At 46.7% G+C, this 20,153-nt stretch overlaps 1 protein-coding gene across 2 annotated transcripts in view; it reads left to right on the plus strand.

The window, feature by feature from the left end:
- Positions 1-6,506: 6,506 nt before the first annotated feature.
- The window catches only part of SLC6A12 (solute carrier family 6 member 12), a 39,742-nt gene continuing 26,095 nt past the window's right edge, over positions 6,507-20,153 (plus strand). Inside the window, exons 1-3 of one of the 2 annotated variants that reach the window (XM_026052125.1) lie at positions 6,507-6,560; positions 15,498-15,682; positions 18,988-19,122. In XM_026052125.1, coding sequence (XP_025907910.1) covers positions 15,502-15,682; positions 18,988-19,122 — 316 coding nt within the window. In that variant the 5' untranslated portion in view covers positions 6,507-6,560; positions 15,498-15,501. Of the gene's footprint in view, positions 6,561-14,874; positions 14,904-15,497; positions 15,683-18,987; positions 19,123-20,153 lie in introns of those variants that run through there. The other variant, XM_026052126.1, reaches the window with a different exon arrangement.

Below are 20,153 nucleotides of genomic sequence, written 5' to 3' on the forward strand. Positions count from 1 at the left end.
TGGGAATGGACCTATGGTTCTATGGACCAGGGTACATCTGCTCCACTGGGAAGCAGCCCGGACRCTGGCACTCCCAGAGGTTTTGAATGGATGCCCTCTGTTTGCCACAAGGGATAGAAGACAGTTTTTCTGGGTTTTTTGAGAACTGTGCAGTGCTCATATTACTGCAATTTGAGATGACAAGATAGTTACATTCATGGGGAGAAGCAGGGAATGTTGCATAAATGGAGAAAACACTGAACATCTTATGTATGGAATATTTAATCCTGTGAATCAGAGACCCACTCCCAACTGATCCATCCATCCTACCGGACAGTGCAAATAAACACAACTTCCAGGGAAGGGCATTTGTAGTTAATGTGGATAACAGTTTGAACTGTGGGGATATGCATAGTACAAATAAGGGGAGCATATGTGGGGAAGCACAAGGAAAGGTTCAAAAAGTAATTACTTCAGTGACTTGGTCTACCACTTGGCCCACCTACCCCATCCAGCATTGCATCATTTGGCCATCAGCATGCCCTTGTCAGTCCTCACAGATCATCCTTCACGGAATCACAGAATGTTCAAGGTTGGAAGGGACCTCTAGAGATCATCTAGTGCAACCTTCCTGCTCCAGCAGGGACACCCAGAGCACSGGGCACAGGGCGGCAACCAAGCGGGTTTGGAAGATCTCCAGAGAAGGAGACTCCACAACCTCCCTGGGCAGCCTGTKCCAGGGCTCTGTCACCCTCACTGTAAAGAAGTTCTTCCTCACATGCAGATGGAACTTCCTGTGTTTCAACTTATACCCATTTCCCCTTGTCCTGTCACTGGCCACCACTGAGAAGAGCTCGGCACCTTCCTCCCTACATTCTCCCTTCATGTATTTATACATGTTAATCAGGTCCCCTCTCAGCCTTCTCATCTCCAAGCTGAACAGGCCTAACTCACTCAGTCTCTCCTCATACGAGAGATGTTCCATTCCCTTAATCATCTTTGTAGTGCTCTGCTGGACCCTCTCTAGGAGCTCCATGCCTCTCTAGGAGCCCCACGAAGCAGGAGCTCCTTGTTCCTTACATCCCTGTGGCTTGTGAATCATAGAGGTTTGCTGTCACAGCACACACCTTGCTGCAACTGGCTCAGCAGCCCAGGGGAAAACAGAAAGGAGGAATCAAGTGAGCACATACCCATGTGTCCTCTCTCTGCCACTTTACTGAGCTGGTCTCTGATCGCAGCGAGTGTTACTGTGAGACTTGGAGGGTGTTAGACAACAGACATCCCCTGACATCTGTAGTCCTCCATGCAGACCACTGGTACTACTAGCCCTGGCCATTTGTCTGGGCCTTGTCCTCTCCCTCTGCTTGTGCATGCCATGGAGCAGGAGATGTCCCATCTTCACTAACTTCCGAAGGAGCAGGCTCCTCCTCTCCTACATTCAAGTAAAAGGTGGGTGATGATGGCTGTGCTGAGAAGAGACATGGTGGAGCCCCAGTTGTGGGCAGCTGGTGCTGACTGTCAGAGCAGATTAAGGTTTTGAGGGCCTAATTAGCACTTGTTAGTTTGGTTATGTTCGCTTATGATTAGTTACGGTAAAATTGTTGTAGAAAGTCACAGGCTTACTTAAGCAGAAATTAGCTATAAACATTAAAAATAAATTATAAAAATGCCTAAGGGAAACTATTCTGGCTCCTCTAAAAATATAGCATTCAGTTGGCTAGGCAAATTCCTGATTAAGCAAGCAGCTGTGCTGTGTCCACAGGGGAACAAGCATTCCTCTAGTTTCATTAACAAAGGTGTCAAAAAGTGGGATTATTCTGGGTAAGTGAGGACAGTGGTGGCTTCTCCCACAGCCAGGAGCTGTGCTGCTGGAGAACRTCCCCTGTTTCTCCTGAATGGTGGCCAAGGGGGGTGTCTCGGGGATGCAGTAGGGACACAGCTGGGTAGAGATGCAGACATAACAAATGTTTACAGCAAAATGCCCTGGCAGCGTTGTAAGGGCAGCCCTTCCAGTCCTATAAACCCTCATTTGCATGGGAGCTCTCCCAGCATCACGGTTAGYTCTTCAGCAGCTTCCCTGGTCAGAAAGCAGCTACAAGGGGAGGTAACACCAAAAATAGGTGCTGTTTCCTGGCTTGGGCAGCAGGAGCTGCCGTCTGTGATGATCAGGGTGCCAGGACAGGTGCTTTGATGCTCCTGGTGCTGGGATAGTCTGTTTGGTTGCTGGAGGGCTCCTGTAGGGATATGAAATGGAGTCATGTGTGCCTGCTGGGAAATGTTGAGTCTGTGATGGAGACTATGTTATGAGCATGTGGGCAAACACTTTCCGACAACTGCCTCTTGGTTGTAGAGGCTGGGGTGCTAGAGGCAAATGCAGCCTTGAGCCAAGGGGTGACACTGCAAGTCTGAGTTGTGCTGCTCTGCTAGCTGAGTCCCAAAAGTCACCCAACTGATCGTCCAAGAGGAGGGATGCACCCTGACGTGCAAATAGGGGACATGCGAGTGTCCCAGGGAAGACCTGATCTATGGGGCTGCTGACAGCGTGGCTCTGGTGAGGGCTGGGGTGGCTACTCCACCAGGACTGCAGGAGAAAAAGCCAGCACCCACCATGAGGAAAGAAAGAGGAAGGAAGAAAAAAGGAGGGCTCTGTAGGCAGAGCAGGGATGAGAAGGTCTTTGGTGATATGTGAGACTTTTCTGTGGTCAGGCTTAGCAGTRAGGGCTGATCTGGCAGGCTGAACTGCCTGAGCAGTTCTGGGTTTCATGTCAGCGGGATGCCAGCAGCACTGTGGGCTGGTGGGCTGAGGGGAATCATTTTTAATTTTGTTTTGTTTTCAGGGAGCGGAGTCCTCTGGCTCATAGAGGAGGATGGAAATCTGTAGAAAATGTGCAAGGTGGGCAGCAGCAGCAGAACAGGTCCCTCTGTGCAGTGGAGACAGCAATGTTTTCCCACTTGTCATGCTGCTCTCTTCTTGTGCACCTTGTATTTGCTCTGGATTAGCCGTGTCCCACGTGGATCACTCAGTTTTGATCTCCTGGGATGGTCTCCAGGGAGCACAGGGAAGTCTGTCCCCATTGATTAGATCCTCARGGCAGTGGGTTTAATTTGGCTAAAAATGGCAAATGCAGCCATGGTCAGTCTGGGACCAGCCAYGTGGTGAGTTCATTTACCCCAAAGCAGGGAAATACCCTATGCCTTGAGGCTGTGTGCTGGATTAATAGTGTGACCTCTTCACTTGAGCTGTGCTCAGGTCTGACACAACCCTGTCTTGGTTTTCCTGCCTGTAAAATGGGGTACTGAGATCCCTTCACTTGTGAAGCCCTTGGAGATGCACCATGAGGAGGTTTCCCAGAGCTTGACGCTATACCTGCATCAGAGCCCTGCATCCAAGGGGACTTCCAGCTCCCACCTGTGATGAGTTTGTGTGGGTAGACCAGGGGAGAGACAGTGGTACATCTGACTGTGCTCCTTGCTCTCTGCAGCAGAGGCTCAGAGAGCAAACATATCCTGTTGTGATTCTCTGGAAAGCTTCCCTCTGGATCTTGCCTTTTATTATTTGAGAAGCGGAGGAACAGTGAAGAGGGCCAGAAGGACAGCAGGAACACGACCCTAACCTGTCTCCAGCCCAGGATGSGAATGGGCTGAGAGTTTGGCCCAAGCAGACCTTGTGCAAGCAAGGGGGTGATCTGCCCACCATGGAGCTCGTGATCCAAGCAGCTCCCAAGCTACCACAGTGATCCCTTCCAGAGACCTGGGTGGCTCTGAAGGCCCAGGGAGTGGTTTTGATGCTGTTGTGATGATCACCCCTCAGCTTGTATGGGAAGGAGGAGCTACGTTCCTGCAGCTCAGTGGGGCAACCTTGTGTCTTAGGACTTACTCCTAAGCTGTGCTCATCTGCCAGCTCTTCAGTGATGGAGGAGTCAGGGCTGGAGCMCACGTGGCAATTCATGTCCAGTGAGAGTGTCAGCCCTTCCTCTGTCCTTCCTGACATCCCTGCAGCTGAGCTGCTCAAAAAGTGATGTCTATATTATATAAAAAAAAAGGGCAGATACGTGAGTACCTCCACAAGCAGAGGCTGCTGCAGCAGGATAAAGGTGCCTCGTGCCTCTAGGAGGATTAAAACTACAGCAAATTATTGGCTGTTAAGAAACTTCAGAGTTGAATTTTCTGTCTATGGGAAGAAAAGTAGAATTCACAGCCTTTTTTTACCCTGATGGAGAATGATCCTCACATGTTTTGTTGTGATAAAGGTTTCATTTAGGTCTTTTCTTACCTTAATGTCACAGGTCATTTTCCATCTGCAGTTTTGAAAAATAAATGTGGTGTTCCCRCAAAATGCTTCAGTGCAGATAAATTGAGTATTTAGGTCAGCTTTGTATGCCCAGGCTTATCTCAATCCTTATTTCGCTCTTGGATGACCTCTACTGCACCTTTTCACCAGCTGCCAAGGGTCATAGCCGTGTCCCTGGCAGGATGGTCAGTGGTCCTGTCCTTAATCTGTAGGGACTGCAGCAGTACAATGCTTGCATGGAGCCAGCATGTGATATTCATGATTTAGTCTTTCAGGACTTGAGATACAGGCCGCAAGCCAAGAGATGGAGCTTGGCCCTTCAGACATTGGTTCTGGCCCATGAAAGAGAAGGATCAGGCCTAACTTCCTTGTCTGGGTCTACTCCATCAGCCCTAACGGGTAGGTGAAAGCCAGTGCCACAGCAAGTGGTGCGCTTGGGAAATTGAAGTCTGGAAATAGGCTTCTGCATGCGTTCTTTTATTTTTATTTATTTGTTTATTTATTTATTTATTTATTTATTTATTTATTTATTTATTGTCTTGGGTACCAGGGAACAGGCGTTGTCTGTTTGAGCTGTAATTGCGTCTCTGCTGCCCTTTCAGCTATGCTCCCTGTCTGAGGCCACAGAGATGGAGTTGGCTAGCTCAGAGCTCTCCGGACCCAGGAGACAGCATCCAGCCCTTGCCCCGAGCTGATTTGCCTGCACTTTGGGTTGCCTAACAGAACTGAATCAGAGACCACACTCTCTTTAACATGTTACCTGGGGTAGTAGATAAATGCACCTCGGAGCAGGAGATGTCTTCCCTTGGAGAAGATGTCCATCTTCTTCAACCAAAGCCATCCCCAGTGCTCCTGTGCTTTTTTCTTTCTTTCTTTTGGCCTTTTTTTTTTTTTTTTAATTTTCTGTGTGTCTTGCTGCCAGGGAAAAGCCATAGTCTATCCGAGTTGTTACTGCAGCCTCACCAGGGCTTTTGTCAGCTCTCCAGTGTGGCTGGCAGGTTTTGCACTGTGTTTTTTTTTTTTTTTTTTTATTTTCTGTGTGTCTTGCTGCCAGGGAAAAGCCATAGTCTATCCGAGTTGTTACTGCAGCCTCACCAGGGCTTTTGTCAGCTCTCCAGTGTGGCTGGCAGGTTTTGCACTGTGGGGACCAGGGGCTGCTCATCCGGTGAGCTCTAACATAGGTGAGCATATCAGAGCATGTGCTGGRCACATCCTGCCTCTGATCTTGTGCACCGCTTTGATTTGACCACATGGGTGCTTGCAGAGGTCAACAAGAGTTTGGCAGGCACATTAGCAGACAAAGCACAAAGAGGAGACAGTAACAGCCATTAAAGCTGAATTACTGTGCTGAACTGCCTTGATAAAAGTGGCAGAACTGGAATGTCTGCTGCCAATATTGGTTGTGAAGAGCCTCGGGAAAGGGCACTGGGGCTGGAACATGCACACAGGCAAAGCCTCTGGTGTAGCTGTAAAGTCACACAGGAATGCTTCCTCCTAGCAGATATGACTACCCTGTCAAAGCAAACACCCAGACAGTGTCTCTGTGGGCTGTCAGAGCCACATTTGYATTTGCAGTGTATAGCATAGATGTGGATGGGTTTGCATGAGCCTGGAACAAGCTTTGGCCTCCTCACTTGGTCGCTGAATCTTCCTGGTTGGCACCTGGGAGCCTTGAGCTTGATCACTAAAGCAGGTTTACTGTAACTGTCTCAGGAGATGGCTTGTTCTGTAGATTTCCAAGTCTCTTTTAAGGGATTGCACTACCCTATTGAGAGAGGTCACAATCCCATTAAAGCACTGGTGGGGTATGTGGTAGACAGCCAGGGCAATGCCATGAACCCTACATGGCAGGATCTGTATGATCAGAGACTATGAGCAGACCTGAACTCACTCTACTAAGTGCCATCATTCCTCTCCGCAAACTTTTGTATTCTGCCCTGCCTGYCTGTGACAACTTTCTTTTCTTGCCTTCCTTTCAGGGCCACAGTTCAAGGTCTGGCGAGGGGTATGTTGTAAGAGAGCTGGGGAGAAAGTTCTCCCTCCCCAGTACACCTCCCCGTCTGACGTCCCACCACCCACATGTGAGCTGGGTGATAATTTTGTGGGGAGGGATGATGGAAGGGGAGGGAATAGAGGAGGAGAGAGGGAAATCTTCGTGTTAACTCTTGATAACTCATGTTATCTCCCTGAGGTTAGAGGCATCTCAGTGTGCCTCTTACGCATTCAGTGGATTCCCTGCCTGGACTCCAGTGGAACGGGGTTGCCTGAGGGGGATCTGTGCTGGGTTCAGGTGAGTTGGGTGCATGTTTGTTGAGCATGTCATGCTGGGAGTGCTGGTGTCTCTCGTCCGAACGCAGGCAGCTGCTGCTCACTGTGGCCTGCAGTGCTCAGCCACCAAATTTGCAAGGGGAAAAATTCCCAAAGTTAAGCAAAGGAAGAAAAAGCCAGAGTATGAGGAGCAAACTGCCTGTCTGGATCAGCCCGGGGTTGTTTTTCATTTATGGTTCTTATTGGAATGGACAGGCAGCAACATTGCTGGGGAGTGCCAAGAAGCTGCAGAGCAAAAGGATGCCCAAAGGGCAGGTAATTGGTACTGGAGGTCTCAGCAGCTGAGAGAGGGAAGGCCTCAGGCAGCAGAAAGACTGGCAAGTGAGATGAGAGGGGATAGTAGAGATGGGAACAAAGAGCAGTGTTTGCTAGGTGAGAATATGTGAAGCAGAAAAGGCACAAGGTGTAAGGCAGGCTGCCAGTAGCTCAGCCCCTGAGATCCATATGCAATGACCACCCCAGATTGCTCTGTGGAGGGGCTGTCACAGCCGTGTGCTGCGAGCTTAGGGGCTGCAGCCATGCGAGATGTGTCTAGAGGCCTGATCATCTTGCCTTCATCGAAGTTGTGCCCGGTTAGGGAGAGAGAAATGTCCCAGAGGAGGGAGGCAGCCTGTTCAGCATGTGTGTTAACCTCTGTGATCTGTGGGCGTTACTTGTGTACAAACCCACGTGGGAGTTTCATAACACCTGATCCATGTCTCCTTAAATCAACAATGCTTTTAAAGCAATCACTGCTAATCAGGGCTTTCGTCCAATCTCGTTGGAAATGCCATTATTCTGGCTTCTGCTTTTTGGCAGCCGCTGATATGAGGGGCAGAACTTTGGACCTGACCTTCCCAGCCCTGCATCAGCCCAGTTTTGATGAACTGTTTGGGGCAGATGCAGTCCTTGATGAGGACAAGATAAGGAGCCCTACCTCTCCCTGCCAGCACTTGCAGACAGGGCTATAAGTAAAGCAATTTCAACGTTGCAGGCCTGGGGGCAGATACATCTGCTCTCAGAGGGCAAAGGTGCCACAGTGCCTCTGTTGCCTGTAGTGAATGGGTTTGTGGCAGTTAGGGATTTCATCTGGGCTCATGCTCACCTGCAGAGGGTCGTGACTTTGCACCCAGTGCTCTCCTCATCCATCAGCTTCCAAGCTCCGTCAGGTCTGTGTCAGTAGTGGATGGCTGATGTAGGGTTGATGCGGACCAGGAGCCTCCCTCCCGTCATTCAGGGACTTTGCTGCCTCCGCAGGGTAGTATCCCCACTGGCCATGGTTTCCYGTCCTCTGGACTCTGCCCTTCTGTGAGGTGCCTCTGGACCACCTGTTGGGTCGCTGCTCCCCTGTGCTTTTCTATGTGGGTCACTGGAGGAGGCATCGACCACTTGCGTGCCTGTTTGCTCAGCAGGTCACTGGAGCAACGTGGCTTTCAGCCTCCATGTCGTTCAYCAGGCTCTACCCTTTCAGCAAGGGGCTGTGCAGGCCTCTGTGCTTTGTTGAGTGCCAGGGTGTCCTGGCATAACCACAGGAYTTCAGCAAGATGCCCTAGGCATCTTAGTCTCCAGGTTAATAGGGTCTGCCTATGGTCCTCTGGATCCATAGGATGTGTCCTAGGGGACCCATCACAGTGGTGCCCTGAAAGACAAATGGATCCCGCCAAAATTGTGTGCTATGGGGCGTCGTGCTATGTGGCAGTAGACATGGGCAGGATATGTCTGAGTTTATTTGGTTTGATGCAAAGGCAGAGGTGGGATTCTGCTCATACTTACCTGCCCTGTACAGAACTCATCAGCTAGTCTTGATATTTTTCCTAGGCTGAAGTAAGAGGTCACTTCTTTATGTCTGTAATCTAGAACAGGGCTGGTGATGTCAACATGGACAGAGATTGAGCTAGAGCAGAGAACAAGCTGCACTGCATTGAGCGAGAGCTTGGCGCTGGCTATAAGGAAAGACCAGCTTCCATTAGGGACATGGAAGACTCTCCTGCTCTCAGAGCAAAAGGCAGGCCGAAGTCATTTGCTCCTCTTCTTGGCTGGTTGTGTGTGTGTGCTCTGAAGGATGAGGCCCTGCTTTGCAGCTTGTATCACAGGTGCACGTGCCATTAGCATATTGACAATTGCACCTTATCTCACTCTTTGCTGGCATCAGTGAGCAGCAAACTCACCCACTGCAGGAGTGTTGCTCTTATTTCTTCCTGGAGAAAACATAAGCAGGATCTTATCCTTTTTATAGCCTCCTGTGCCCCATGAACCTTGCTGAACAGATGCTTTGAAAATGCCCTATACCCCACACAAGCTGCAAGTTAATTAGAAGGTGTAAAGAAACCATCTAGCTTTCATCAGCTTGGAATGAAAGGCATTTTAATTTTGAATGCTGTCCAGGAGCTGATCGGTTTTTCTCTTGCTACCTGTTTCCTTGCCCTTTTCCTTTTAACAGTCGGAGTGAGCTGTTCTGCTAGCAGTGTTTGGATTTGGAAATGGCTGTGGTTAAAGCAGCCAGCCCCATTCACGTAGCTGCTTTTAAACCATCTGAAAAGTACTTACTCCTACTGCTAATATTTTCCTGTCCATCCTGCAGATACGACCTATTCCAGCCGCAGCCCTCGTGCACTAATCCARCTAAGTTTGTTCCTTAAGCTGTACTCAGGCACTGCTATTTCTCACATACTCCTGATTTTTCCTTTGTGCTCCCTCGGCTGTCTTCTCTTCTTGCCATCAAAATGCAATGCAGGATTTCAGCTGCCGACTGACTGCTGGTTCATATCAGGCAACTGGAGAATTTTCCATGTCCTCCTGCTACTCCTTTTGTAACATGGTACAGTCTGTTTTCCTTCGTATTCTTCCCTTCTCACCTTAAATTGCAGTTTACATGCTTGGCTGCTGCTAGTTGTGAAATAAAACAGAAAGTATAAATGCAGTTCAGCTGTCTGCAGTGTCACCTGCAGTCCCGCCTTGTGGTTCCTGCAGCTTAGGCAGCACCCCACAAGTGTCCAAAGGTGCTTTAAATTGTGTTTCCTCCGATAAGCATTATCTCGCATTATCTCGTGCTTTTTAACTATGTCTCAATTGCTGTCTCACTGTTCTCTTCGGAGATTTATCTCYCTCTCATTTACCTTGAGATGAAATAGCAGAAGAGGTCTAATGGAGAATGTTGGCTTCCCAGCAGCAGCTCTGGCGTGACGGCAGGCACAGTCATCTGGTTGGCAGGGAGGAACGCAGCAGGGAATCTCTAGTGGCTTCTTCCTTCTTTCTCTGGTGCCTTGTCTCACCTGAGCAGCCAGCTGTAAGCCCTGAATAAGCCCTTTCCGTATGAGGAGGGGCTGAGGATGCCCTTGTGCTTTCAAAGGATGCTTTCCGTTTCCTTCGGAGTCCTCTCTCTCTGGTTCCTGCTTTCCCCCTTTAATGGTAGTTGTTCCCAAATATAACCCATGAATGCTACTCTCCTGCATTTCTACACTGTGTTTTCTGCACACCAGGATGAACCTATGAGTGCCTAAAGCATTTCAGATGCACCCTTGCTTTCCCTTGCTTTCCATGGTCTTACCTGAAGGACCCCGTGGGGCAGGTGCTGAACTAACACAGCACAAAACACATGAGCAAGGGAAGATTGGGCTAGTTTTTTCAAGTGTTGAAGGGGGGAACTAGTTGGTGTAGCCTGTGCTTCTAGCTGACTGCAAGCTGTGTGCTCATGTATTAGTGACTGGGAAAATCCATGCAGATTCTTGTTTTCTCAGTGTTAAATCTCATGAGTTGAAAGTTGTGGCTGCCTCCACACAGCATATTCCATACCAAGCCAGTTACTTTCACACTGGGTTGCCTGTGACACTGGGCAGAAAAGAAGCCCCCATCTTCTCTGCAGGAAGACCCCAGGCTGGTAGTTATACTTGCAAAGGATATTCTGGGCACCTCTTCATAGTATTGATGGAAGAAAGTGCAACAGGTCATCTCTGAAACAGCAGCAGTAAGATGAGAGGGAACTGAGGAAGAAAGATGCTGTTGGTGGCTAATGGGCCCTGGAGAGGGAGTAGGGCTGGAGACAGTATCAGACTTATCAGTGGGAAAAATGTCTCAGGCCAGAGGAGTCAGGGGAGCAAATTTGCTGCCTAGCTTTTCCTCCAAGATTAAGTGAAAAGTATGGGCAGCAAGGGGCACAGCCTTTTCTTCAAATTCACATATAAAGAACAGGAGAATCTAATGGGAGAAGCAAATATCTTTGTGAGTTAGGAGTGATGTAACACGGCGGGTGGCTATGGCTGCTGTGGGAGAGTCAAATTGTTCCTAGCTGGAAACAAGAAGCTATTTGAGTCCCCATCTGGTCTCAGAACATATAGGGCGGGGGCACAGTAGGATTAGATGTTTAGGAACAGAGCCAGGAGGTATGTGAATAGGTTTGTCCTTAGAAACAGYGGGCAAACAGGGGAGGGGAGTACCAGGGATGTGTAATGCTGAGGGTTGCTTTGCTTGGGAAAGGAGGAGATCATGGCATAAATTACTAAGGTTTAGGGTAGCTAAACTAGCTTAGTTTCACCCCTGCCACTTGTATCTACTCAGGATGGCTCGGTTTCACAGGCAGAGTATTGTTCCCTGTTTTAAGTGGGTAAATATACCTAGGAATGCAGCATCTTCCCTGACAGTCTGTTTGTCCCAGGGTTATTCTTCAATGCTTTCTGTTGACCTACAGTAGATTCAGAGTAATTGCTAAGTCCAAATCCTGACCCAGATATCTCTAAGGTTAAGGCTGGTTACAGGGTTGAGGCCATGGGCTGACTCTTCATTTGGAGACTCTGCATTGGAGGTGACTCTGCAGTTGTGGTCCTCCACTGCCCCTGTGTAAAACAGGTATAGCACAAAAACACGTTAAACACAAATGTTGGTAGAAATACGCTGGCTCTTGGATCCACCTTGCATGAAAAGAATAAAAGTAAAGAAATTAGCTAAGTCCTCCCTTGTCAGCTTCTCATGACATCCTCAATAAGCACAGACTTAAGCACCATCGTATATGCTAATRTGCCCTGGACTGCAGCAAACTGGAACGTGCCGAGGACTGTGACAGATCAAACACATTTCATTAAGTATGTGTTATTTTTTTCTCTCCCATTTGACAGTGCGTGGAGCTCTGCTCCTCTCTAGGATGAGGAGGCTGTGCTGCAGCATCTGAATGAACTGATTAGCCAGCTGGCAGGCCGTGCTGCAGATAGGGAGCAGGAAAAGGGCCTTGCTTGGCTTTTGGCAGCTGAGAAAAGGCTGRCTGGAGGAGCTTTTCCATCTCCCCATCAACCCAGCAGGAGAGCTAAGTGGAGGGTGGACAAAGCTGGGACCAGGAGGACTGCCAAACCAGTGAGCCATCAGTTCTCTGGYAGGATTGCACCAGCCAGCATTTGGGGTGCATGACATGACCTTTGATTGCACCACCTTCTTTAAACTCAGACTTAGGGRCCCTGTTGGAGTGCAGCATGACACTCAAGTGCAAATCCAAATATGCTATAGAGCATGGTCAGTTTGGGCTTGAGTGAAGGGTACCTGTAAAACACCTGTAAATCGGTGTGTGCAGCATATGGGCTATAAAGGGCAAAGGCTGGGCAGGGAAGGAGGGAGGTTATTTCCTCAGCACCCTAGTTCGTTTGTATTCATCACTAATATTGGTCATATGTAAGTCCTTATGAGAAGTAACTTCAAAAAATGCTCAAATTTGAGATAGGGGCTAGAATTTTCCTGCAATATTTTTGAATAGGTAGCTCTACAGTCATTGTCCTCTGCCTGCCCTTCATGTTTTATGTTCTCCTTTTTTGAAGGCAGTGGTAATACTTTGCATGGAATTCAGTCCTCTGCATCCTTAGAAATCTGCTGTTGGTTTCAAAAGGAATATGATGGGCCCTTCAGCACCAGAGCAAATGCAGAGATAAAGACTGTTGCAGCCTTGGGCATCTCCAGAGCAATTGATGTATAATACTAGGAGGTCTGYTTTGATTCCTTAATTTTAATGACAGAGGGAGGAAATATGTCTCACGCCACACACAGTCTGCTTCATTATGAGCGTTCAGTAAAAGTTAGCTTTTCATATGCCTGTTCCTTTCCATGCCCCTTGGCCTGGTATATCCACAGGGTCAGGATTTATTAAATCATTTAATTTACAAAATCATTTAATTTACAAAATCAAATAAGATACCATGATACACTGTCTTATGTCTATTAAGAAGTATAAGCACAGGCAATCAGCTCCTGCTTCTTGCCCTGCTGAACCTCACCAAAAGAAATGCCGTGGTGTTCACAGACATCAGTTTAATGTTGGGACCATACCTGCTGCTATTCCCAGTTGATTCAGCCACTCAATAGTCCCTTCTGTCCATGTGTTGAATCCTRTCACAGTGCTAACCTGAAGTGAGAGAACTAGAGAAAAACTATGCACGAGGAGAGAGGGAATGGCTTACCATCTTATTTGAAGATGCAAAGTTTGTTGGATAGGTTTGGAGGTCTTGCAGGGTGGAGGGAATCAAGTGTGGTGAGAACTTGTTCATCCTGTTTATTGGGAGTGATCCCTGGACAGAAGCCCATCTAGACTTGTACTTGGATTTTACCTGAGAGAAGGGGCCAGAATAGATCCAGAGGCAGACACAGATCCCTGTTCCTGCTTGCTCCTTGGAAGTGGAGAGGTTCTCTCACAGAGACAGAGGGAAATACTAAAAAAGCTATCAAACCACTAGGAAATTGCAGCTCTGTTAATGCTAAGGGACCAAGTCTTGATTTCTTAGTACTCAGAGCTGATGGGAATGGAAGTCCTGAATAGAGATGCTGCTGCTCTGGAGAGGTTCATTTCTGGTTCAGTTTCCGGGTCTCCACACAGAATCACAGAACCATGGTGTCTGGAATAGACCTTCAAGATCATCAGGCCAACCATAAGCCTTTCAACACCATGCCTGTTAAACCATGCCCCTAGGTGCCTCACCTACATGTTTCTTGAGCACTGCCAGGGATGGTAACCCCACCACTTCCCTGGGCAGCCTGTTCCAATGCTTGACTACTCTTTCCATGTAGATTTTTTCCCCTAATATCCAACCTGAACTTTTTCCTGGAAAATACTCCTGGAAGTCCAATAATTAAGCCTCTCCTTTGGCTTCAAGTCAGGGAGAGAAGGCTCCTACTGGCTCTTGTTCTGCAAGAGTAAGACCGACAGGCAGCTGCCTACTATGAGAGAGAGAGAGAGAAATCACTCCTCGCACTGGCTCCTTGCCAGCCTAGGAAAGACTCTGTCCCTGCTTCCATCTCATTTTGCAACAACTAATCCTGACTTCTGGGATCTAACAGATAAACTCTCACTTTGTTGTGTGTTTGTTTGTGTTATCATTCTTACTAGCTTAAAAGTAGCCCAAAAGCAACATACAGGTAACATTAAACCTCCCCAGCATCTTCAGCTTCCCACAACACCAGAAAAAGCACAGCTGTCTCCTGTTCCTCTTGCAAAATCAGAGCAAAAGATCATTGAAACAACAGTGTAAGCAAAACAAATTATCTTGGAAATAACTATTATTTAAATAACTGTCTTTAGACAACAGTTAAGATATGTTATTTTCATGGCATAGCTTTCAATAGTATCTCACAACTATTTGAYTGGGTTAAAAGCCAAAGGGAATGTGTATCCCTTGCTGATGCCGATCACACCATCAAAGCTTCTGTTCAATTGCCACTGGGGAGATGCAGCTACCTCTAGGTCTTCTTTGATTAACCAGCAATGCGACTCACGCAGGATCTGTGTTTTCTCCATTTGGAGTTCGGCATGCATCCTTACCTCAGTATACCAGCTGGAGCAATCTTTTGAGGAGAATATTTTAGCTAAGTCAAAGGGAGATCTTTCTCTMTATACTTTAATTTCCTCTTACTCTCAGATTCTTGTAATCAATGTGAAAATGTCAACAAGAAGACTTAGTCTGGTCTGTGCAAATTTTGGCTAGATTTAAATTGACTAGACAATTAAAAAGGAGCTTGTGTATGATGGAAAATTTTATCTTGTAACAAACGGATGATGTTGCAAGATGATGTTAAACACAACTCAGGACTTAGTATAGACAGGGAGAATATCTTCCTTGTACCAATCTACCGGCCCATTCATACTCAATGTCAGACAGTGAATTTTTCCTATTATGTTTTCACTGCAATGATTGAACTTGTCTCTTCTGAGTACATCATTGCCTGGCCTTGAAACACCTGAGCACCTCACAAGTGTGAAGACCTTTTGCTAATCTCACAGGTTTTGTTTCCTTGCTTTGTTTTCTTTGCAGGGTTGGGCAATAAGGCAGAGGTCTGTTGCTGATGTCTGTTTGTTATTAAGGTGAGCCTGGGTCAAATCAGCATGTGTGTTTTTTGTTCAGCCATGCTGCTGTACTGTAATACAATGTGGTGACTGTTATGTCACAGATAGTAATTCAGCCCCCCTGCTAGTGCATGAAAACAAAAGACAGGTTTTCCATTCTTATACAGACTAATAAACCATAACATCTCTACCTGCTCTTTGAAGACGTTTCAAAAAAAGACAATGTACATACTGTGAAGAGGAATTACTTCTGCTCCTGTGCCCCTTCTTTAATCTCTAATTCCTTTTCTCTTCCTCAGAATTGCTGTTTCTAAAGTCACCGCCAAGCTACTGGCAGATGGGAAGAGGCGGAATATTGGGTGGTGCAGAGAGGGAAATAGACTGGGAAGGTATAGGTAGGGGCTGTGGGGAGAAAACTCCCCCTTGGAATATCCRAGAGGAAATGCTTTGTGCTGACTTTAAATAAGCTATTTTCCAAAGAACAAGAGGGACCTAATGGCAATATCATGAATGCACTCATTTTGGTGGCTGGGCCCCTTCTCTCCACCTTCCACTAGGGTGTCCTACAGCAGACTTTTATGTCTTGAACTCTGCTTTTCTTCTGTCCCGCAGAGCCATGAGGAAAACTGCAGAGTCCAATGGGGCTGTGGCAGGGGCTGATGAGCTAAAAGAGGARGAAATGGAAGAAAGAGGCCAATGGAGTAACAAGGTGGAGTTTGTCCTATCCGTGGCCGGGGAGATCATTGGCCTGGGAAACGTGTGGCGGTTCCCCTACCTCTGCTACAAGAATGGAGGCGGTAAGTTCACAGCACGTGTGACACCCTAGGTGGGTATCTGAAGAGCCAAGGTGCCCATTATATTGAAAGATGTAAGATGGAAGGGCCATCCTTCATTGCATGTGGGTGAAGGAGTTGCTTGGAGGATGGGAAGGAGGAGGACATTCCTACCTCTTCCTCAGGAACAGGTCTCCCAGTGGTCAACCCACTGCTAGGGAAATCTGCTCCCAGGAAGGGTCTGTTCCCCTCCCATTTTTGTTTGTAACATGACTTCCTGGATTCCTTTTCCCAATGGAATGGCAGAAAGATCATCACATGGTTAAAAATTTATAATTTCTCATGACAATAAAAAGAAACCGTGGAAGAGATGGGAGAGTAATTGACTGTCACTAACTTTTCTTAGYAGATCAGAGCTTTTATCAATCTTCTTATAAGGAATAAGGAGGAATAATGGATTACATGTCAAATAAAGCAATAACTTCTCATGCTTTTATTTAATATAATCATCTTGATATAACACTCTGAGCTGTGTATGTTCCTCTGCTTTTAAAATTCCTTTTTCTGTAGACCATGTTGCAAAGTCCCTCCCTTCCCCTGAGCAGTGCACACAATGGATTAATGATTCAATGCTGTTTGTCACAGAACTACCAAATTCCTGTCCCCTGTGTTCTTGCCCAGGTTGCTACTGGAGTTTATCTGAATCAAGCTGGAGTGGATAAAATATCTCCACTGAAACAAACGAGCTTTGGATCGGTTGAAAGAACAGTTTTAAAAAAATGGAAGGAGATTTTGATGAACCTTGGGATGGTTCTCACCTTTTGTTTTCCTCTGAGGCCCATGATGGCCAATGAGGCAATAAATACAAGTCAGAACTGCCTGGGATGGAAAACACTGACCATGCATCTAATTTAATAGGCTATTCTGCACTGGTGCTTTGAAAGCAGGGGTAGAAATGTCATGGATTTTGCACAGAAAATTCCTTCCTGAGCTCAGATGATATCTCTAAATAGTTTATGCTATGGCATCCAGTTCAGCAGTCTTTGCAATTTATATGCTAATTAGTTTAAGTGAAAAGGCTACTTTTTTTTTTTATTTTAAATGTCTATTGAATTATTTTCCTTTTCTTTTAGCTAAGTTACCCTGGAATATCTTAGGTGTATTCAGAGGTCAGCAGCAGGCTTGGAATAGATTATCATGGGAGAGTCTTCCTCTCCCAACTTGCACATTACCACTGCAGAAAATATGCAGCTATTGTAGAAGACACATAATCCTCCCCTGCCCAAATCAGTAGGGAACCAAAGGGTCAACAAGACACTGTCTTTCCCATGACACTAAAAGATAAAAGTCCTTGGGGTTGCTGTAAAAAAAGATATTTACCATCAGTGTAAGCTCCCCAGCTCCCATACTGTAGAATGCTATCCTGTTGCTTTTCTGCAGCTCCAGATGTAGTAAGACAGCTGCAAAAGCTGTGAAAGTAGATGTAATAAAGACAGCTGACTTTCTACAAAGCAACTCGGTGTAAACTTATCAATGGCTGCAATTCCAAATTTGATCTAGTTATTTGGCATTATTGACTTGTAAGGAAAGGGGGTCCCCAGTAATTTGGGGAAAAGATCACAACAGGCATTAAAGATCTGGGAAAGGTTGAGAGAAGCAAAACAGTAATGTGCAAGGAGCTCTCTTGATACTCAATGACAAAAAATGGATCAATCTCTGGGACAAATAGCATCAGAAAACAGGGTTGGAGATGTTCTGAAAGATTAATTATCTACGTATGGAATAATAAATTTCTACTGCAGACACAGCTTAAAAAAGCCTTGTGTCATCAAACGCAGCAGCTGCCTCTGGTTATTGTGCACAGTTTGTGTCCCCAGTTCCACGAACCTGGACTGGCGCTGTGATCCACCCTCCCTTGCACTGGACTCAGGTCCCCTGCAGCTATGGCACAGCTGTGTTTAGGGGAAATGTGTATGTTGCTGCTTGTTTTAATATTGTTGGCTTAAAAACTGAAGGAAATGTTCCTAATTGTTAACTTTCTGTCATGGGAAGGAATTTCATTGTGGATGACTGTGCTGGCATGGGAGGAATGGGCCTGGGGGACAAGGTCTGCTTCTGCTGAGGGAAAAGAGCCCACATCTCTAGTGCAAACAGCTGAGTGGCTCTACAGGCACTGGTGGTGGGAGATACTCATTGTCAAAGTTCACTGCATGATGACAAAACCTTGACAGATATTGTTCCAACTAGGAAAGCAATTACCTTGACCTGCTTTGCTTTTGCTGTCTATGCTTGGAGGGGAAAGAAAGTATAATGTTTGTATATCCGTGATGGGGAGAAAGATTATGAGATGATAGGAGGAAATCAAGCACTAAAAGAGATTTTAGGAGCAGGTTGGAGCAGAACAAGAAAAGAGCTGGGTGCTTTGGTAACAGAACTAAAATAAGTGGAAAATAAGTTAAAACCTGCCTGATCAGGGCATAAACCTTTTTGCTTGTTTGTTTGTTTTGCTTTTGCAACACCATTTTATTGTTTCTTTTTCTTTATTTGTTTCTGAGAAAACAACTGTTTTCTTCCTTCTCTTCTTTTTCAAGAATTACTCTGAAATATTTTTAAACTTAACCAAGCATTTGTCCCATTGCTGGATTATTTTAATTCCTTATTTCATTTGACTTCTCTTAAAACTTCTCCTGTATTTTAAAGATCAATGGAATTTGAAGAGAGAAATTAAACCTTTTTTTGTTTTGGGAATGCTGGAAAGATGCTCTGTCACCATTCCTTTCAACCTCTATGTCTATTCTTCTGGTGAAACCTACTTGCCAAATATGTTAATAAAGTCTCAAGCACGTATTTTGCATCAAATATTTACCAAGAAATGCCAGCAGTCTCTAGATTTGTATCTTCTGGGCAAGGGAGCCTTTTGTTGTAATTTCTGGGAAAGGAAGCATGACCGTGAACCCACAATACCTTTTGCTTTGCCTCACTTCTTCTAGAAGCTTGAATGAGAGGGTTATGGCTGTGGGGGCATCTGTTTTTTTGTTGTTGTTTTTGTTTTGGTTTGGTTTTTTCCCCCCCTTTTGTTTTCCACAGCTTCTAGGTTGCGTCTAAGATCAAACACAGAAGTGCTGCAATAGCACTGCCCTTGTAATCTTTTTTCCAAGAAAGGAAGGAGTCAGAGACTCTGCTCTCTAGAGCAGAGGCTGCACATTTAGTTCAGAGAAATGTTTGTGTTTGTGCAGCTGATTCCAGCTTTGACCCCTGCGCCTGGTAAGGGGTCACAGGGATAAGGCTTTAAGGAAGTTTCTTAGGTACCATCTCACCTCTCTCTGCAGGAGCCTTTCTCATCCCCTACCTCATTTTCCTCTTTGCCTGTGGGATCCCACTGTTCTTCCTGGAGACAGCGCTGGGGCAGTACACGAGCCAGGGAGGAGTGACGGCCTGGAGGAAGATCTGCCCCATCTTTGAAGGTGTGTCAAAGGAGAACATCTGGTGGTACCTTAATAATTAGGGGCTAAGAGCCTTTGGGAGAGCTTTTTGTTTGTTTTTGTCTTTTATTTTCCCTCCCTCTCCCAACCCTGTTTTCTTCTGGTTTCTGTTGTGTGTGCAGGGGGTAGTACCCTGACACCACGTAGGTGACCACTGGCTTGCCGTGCTGGCTGATTGCACTGGCACAGTGTGCAAACCACAGTGTCTGCCTTGCGGAGCCCAGAGTCCAGGGGAGATGAGGAGTGTGGCAAACAAACAGGAGGGCGAAGAGCAAAGTGTCTGCAAACCGATGCCATACAGGCATACGTATATAGGCCAGGACAAACATCAAGGAGAGGAGCAGATGAGGAATGCTAGCTGGCTTGCAGTACCATATACATCTCTTCCTCCACCACGCACTTTCCTGATGGTGTTTGCTGGCTGGCATCCACCTCTGTTGAGCAGGAATCACCCTGCAAGCACTAGTTTGACAGTCCAGAGGCAGTTGGCACTGTGATTAAGGCAAAGGGATACGAATCACAGAATCACAGAATATTCAAGGTCGGAAGGGACCTCTAGAGATCATCTAGTCCAACCTTCCCGCTCAAGCAGGCACACCTAGAGCATGTGGCACAGGGTGGCATCCAGGTGGGTTTTGAAGACCTCCGGAGAAGGAGACTCCACAACCTCCCTGGGCAGCCTGTGCCAGGGCTCTGTCACCCTCACAGTAAAGAAGTTCCTCCTCACCTGGAGACYGAACTTCCTGTGCTCCAGCTTATGGCCATTACCCCTCGTCCTATCACTGGCCACCAATGTAAACAGGTTGTCCCCTTCCTCCTTGCATTCTCCCTTCCTGAACTTATACATGTAATATCATATCCCCTCTCAGCCTTCTCTTCCCCAGAGAAAACAGGCCCAGCTCACTCAGCCTCTCCTCGTACGAGAGATTTTCCAGTCCCTTAATCATCTTAGTTGCTCTTCTCTGGACCCTTTCGAGAAGCTCCACGTCCCTCCTATACTGGGGTGCCCAGAA

The sequence above is a fragment of the Nothoprocta perdicaria genome, unplaced genomic scaffold (genome assembly GCF_003342845.1).
Source record: "Nothoprocta perdicaria isolate Ctin4 unplaced genomic scaffold, notPer1 scaffold_84, whole genome shotgun sequence".
NCBI lineage: Eukaryota > Metazoa > Chordata > Aves > Tinamiformes > Tinamidae > Nothoprocta > Nothoprocta perdicaria.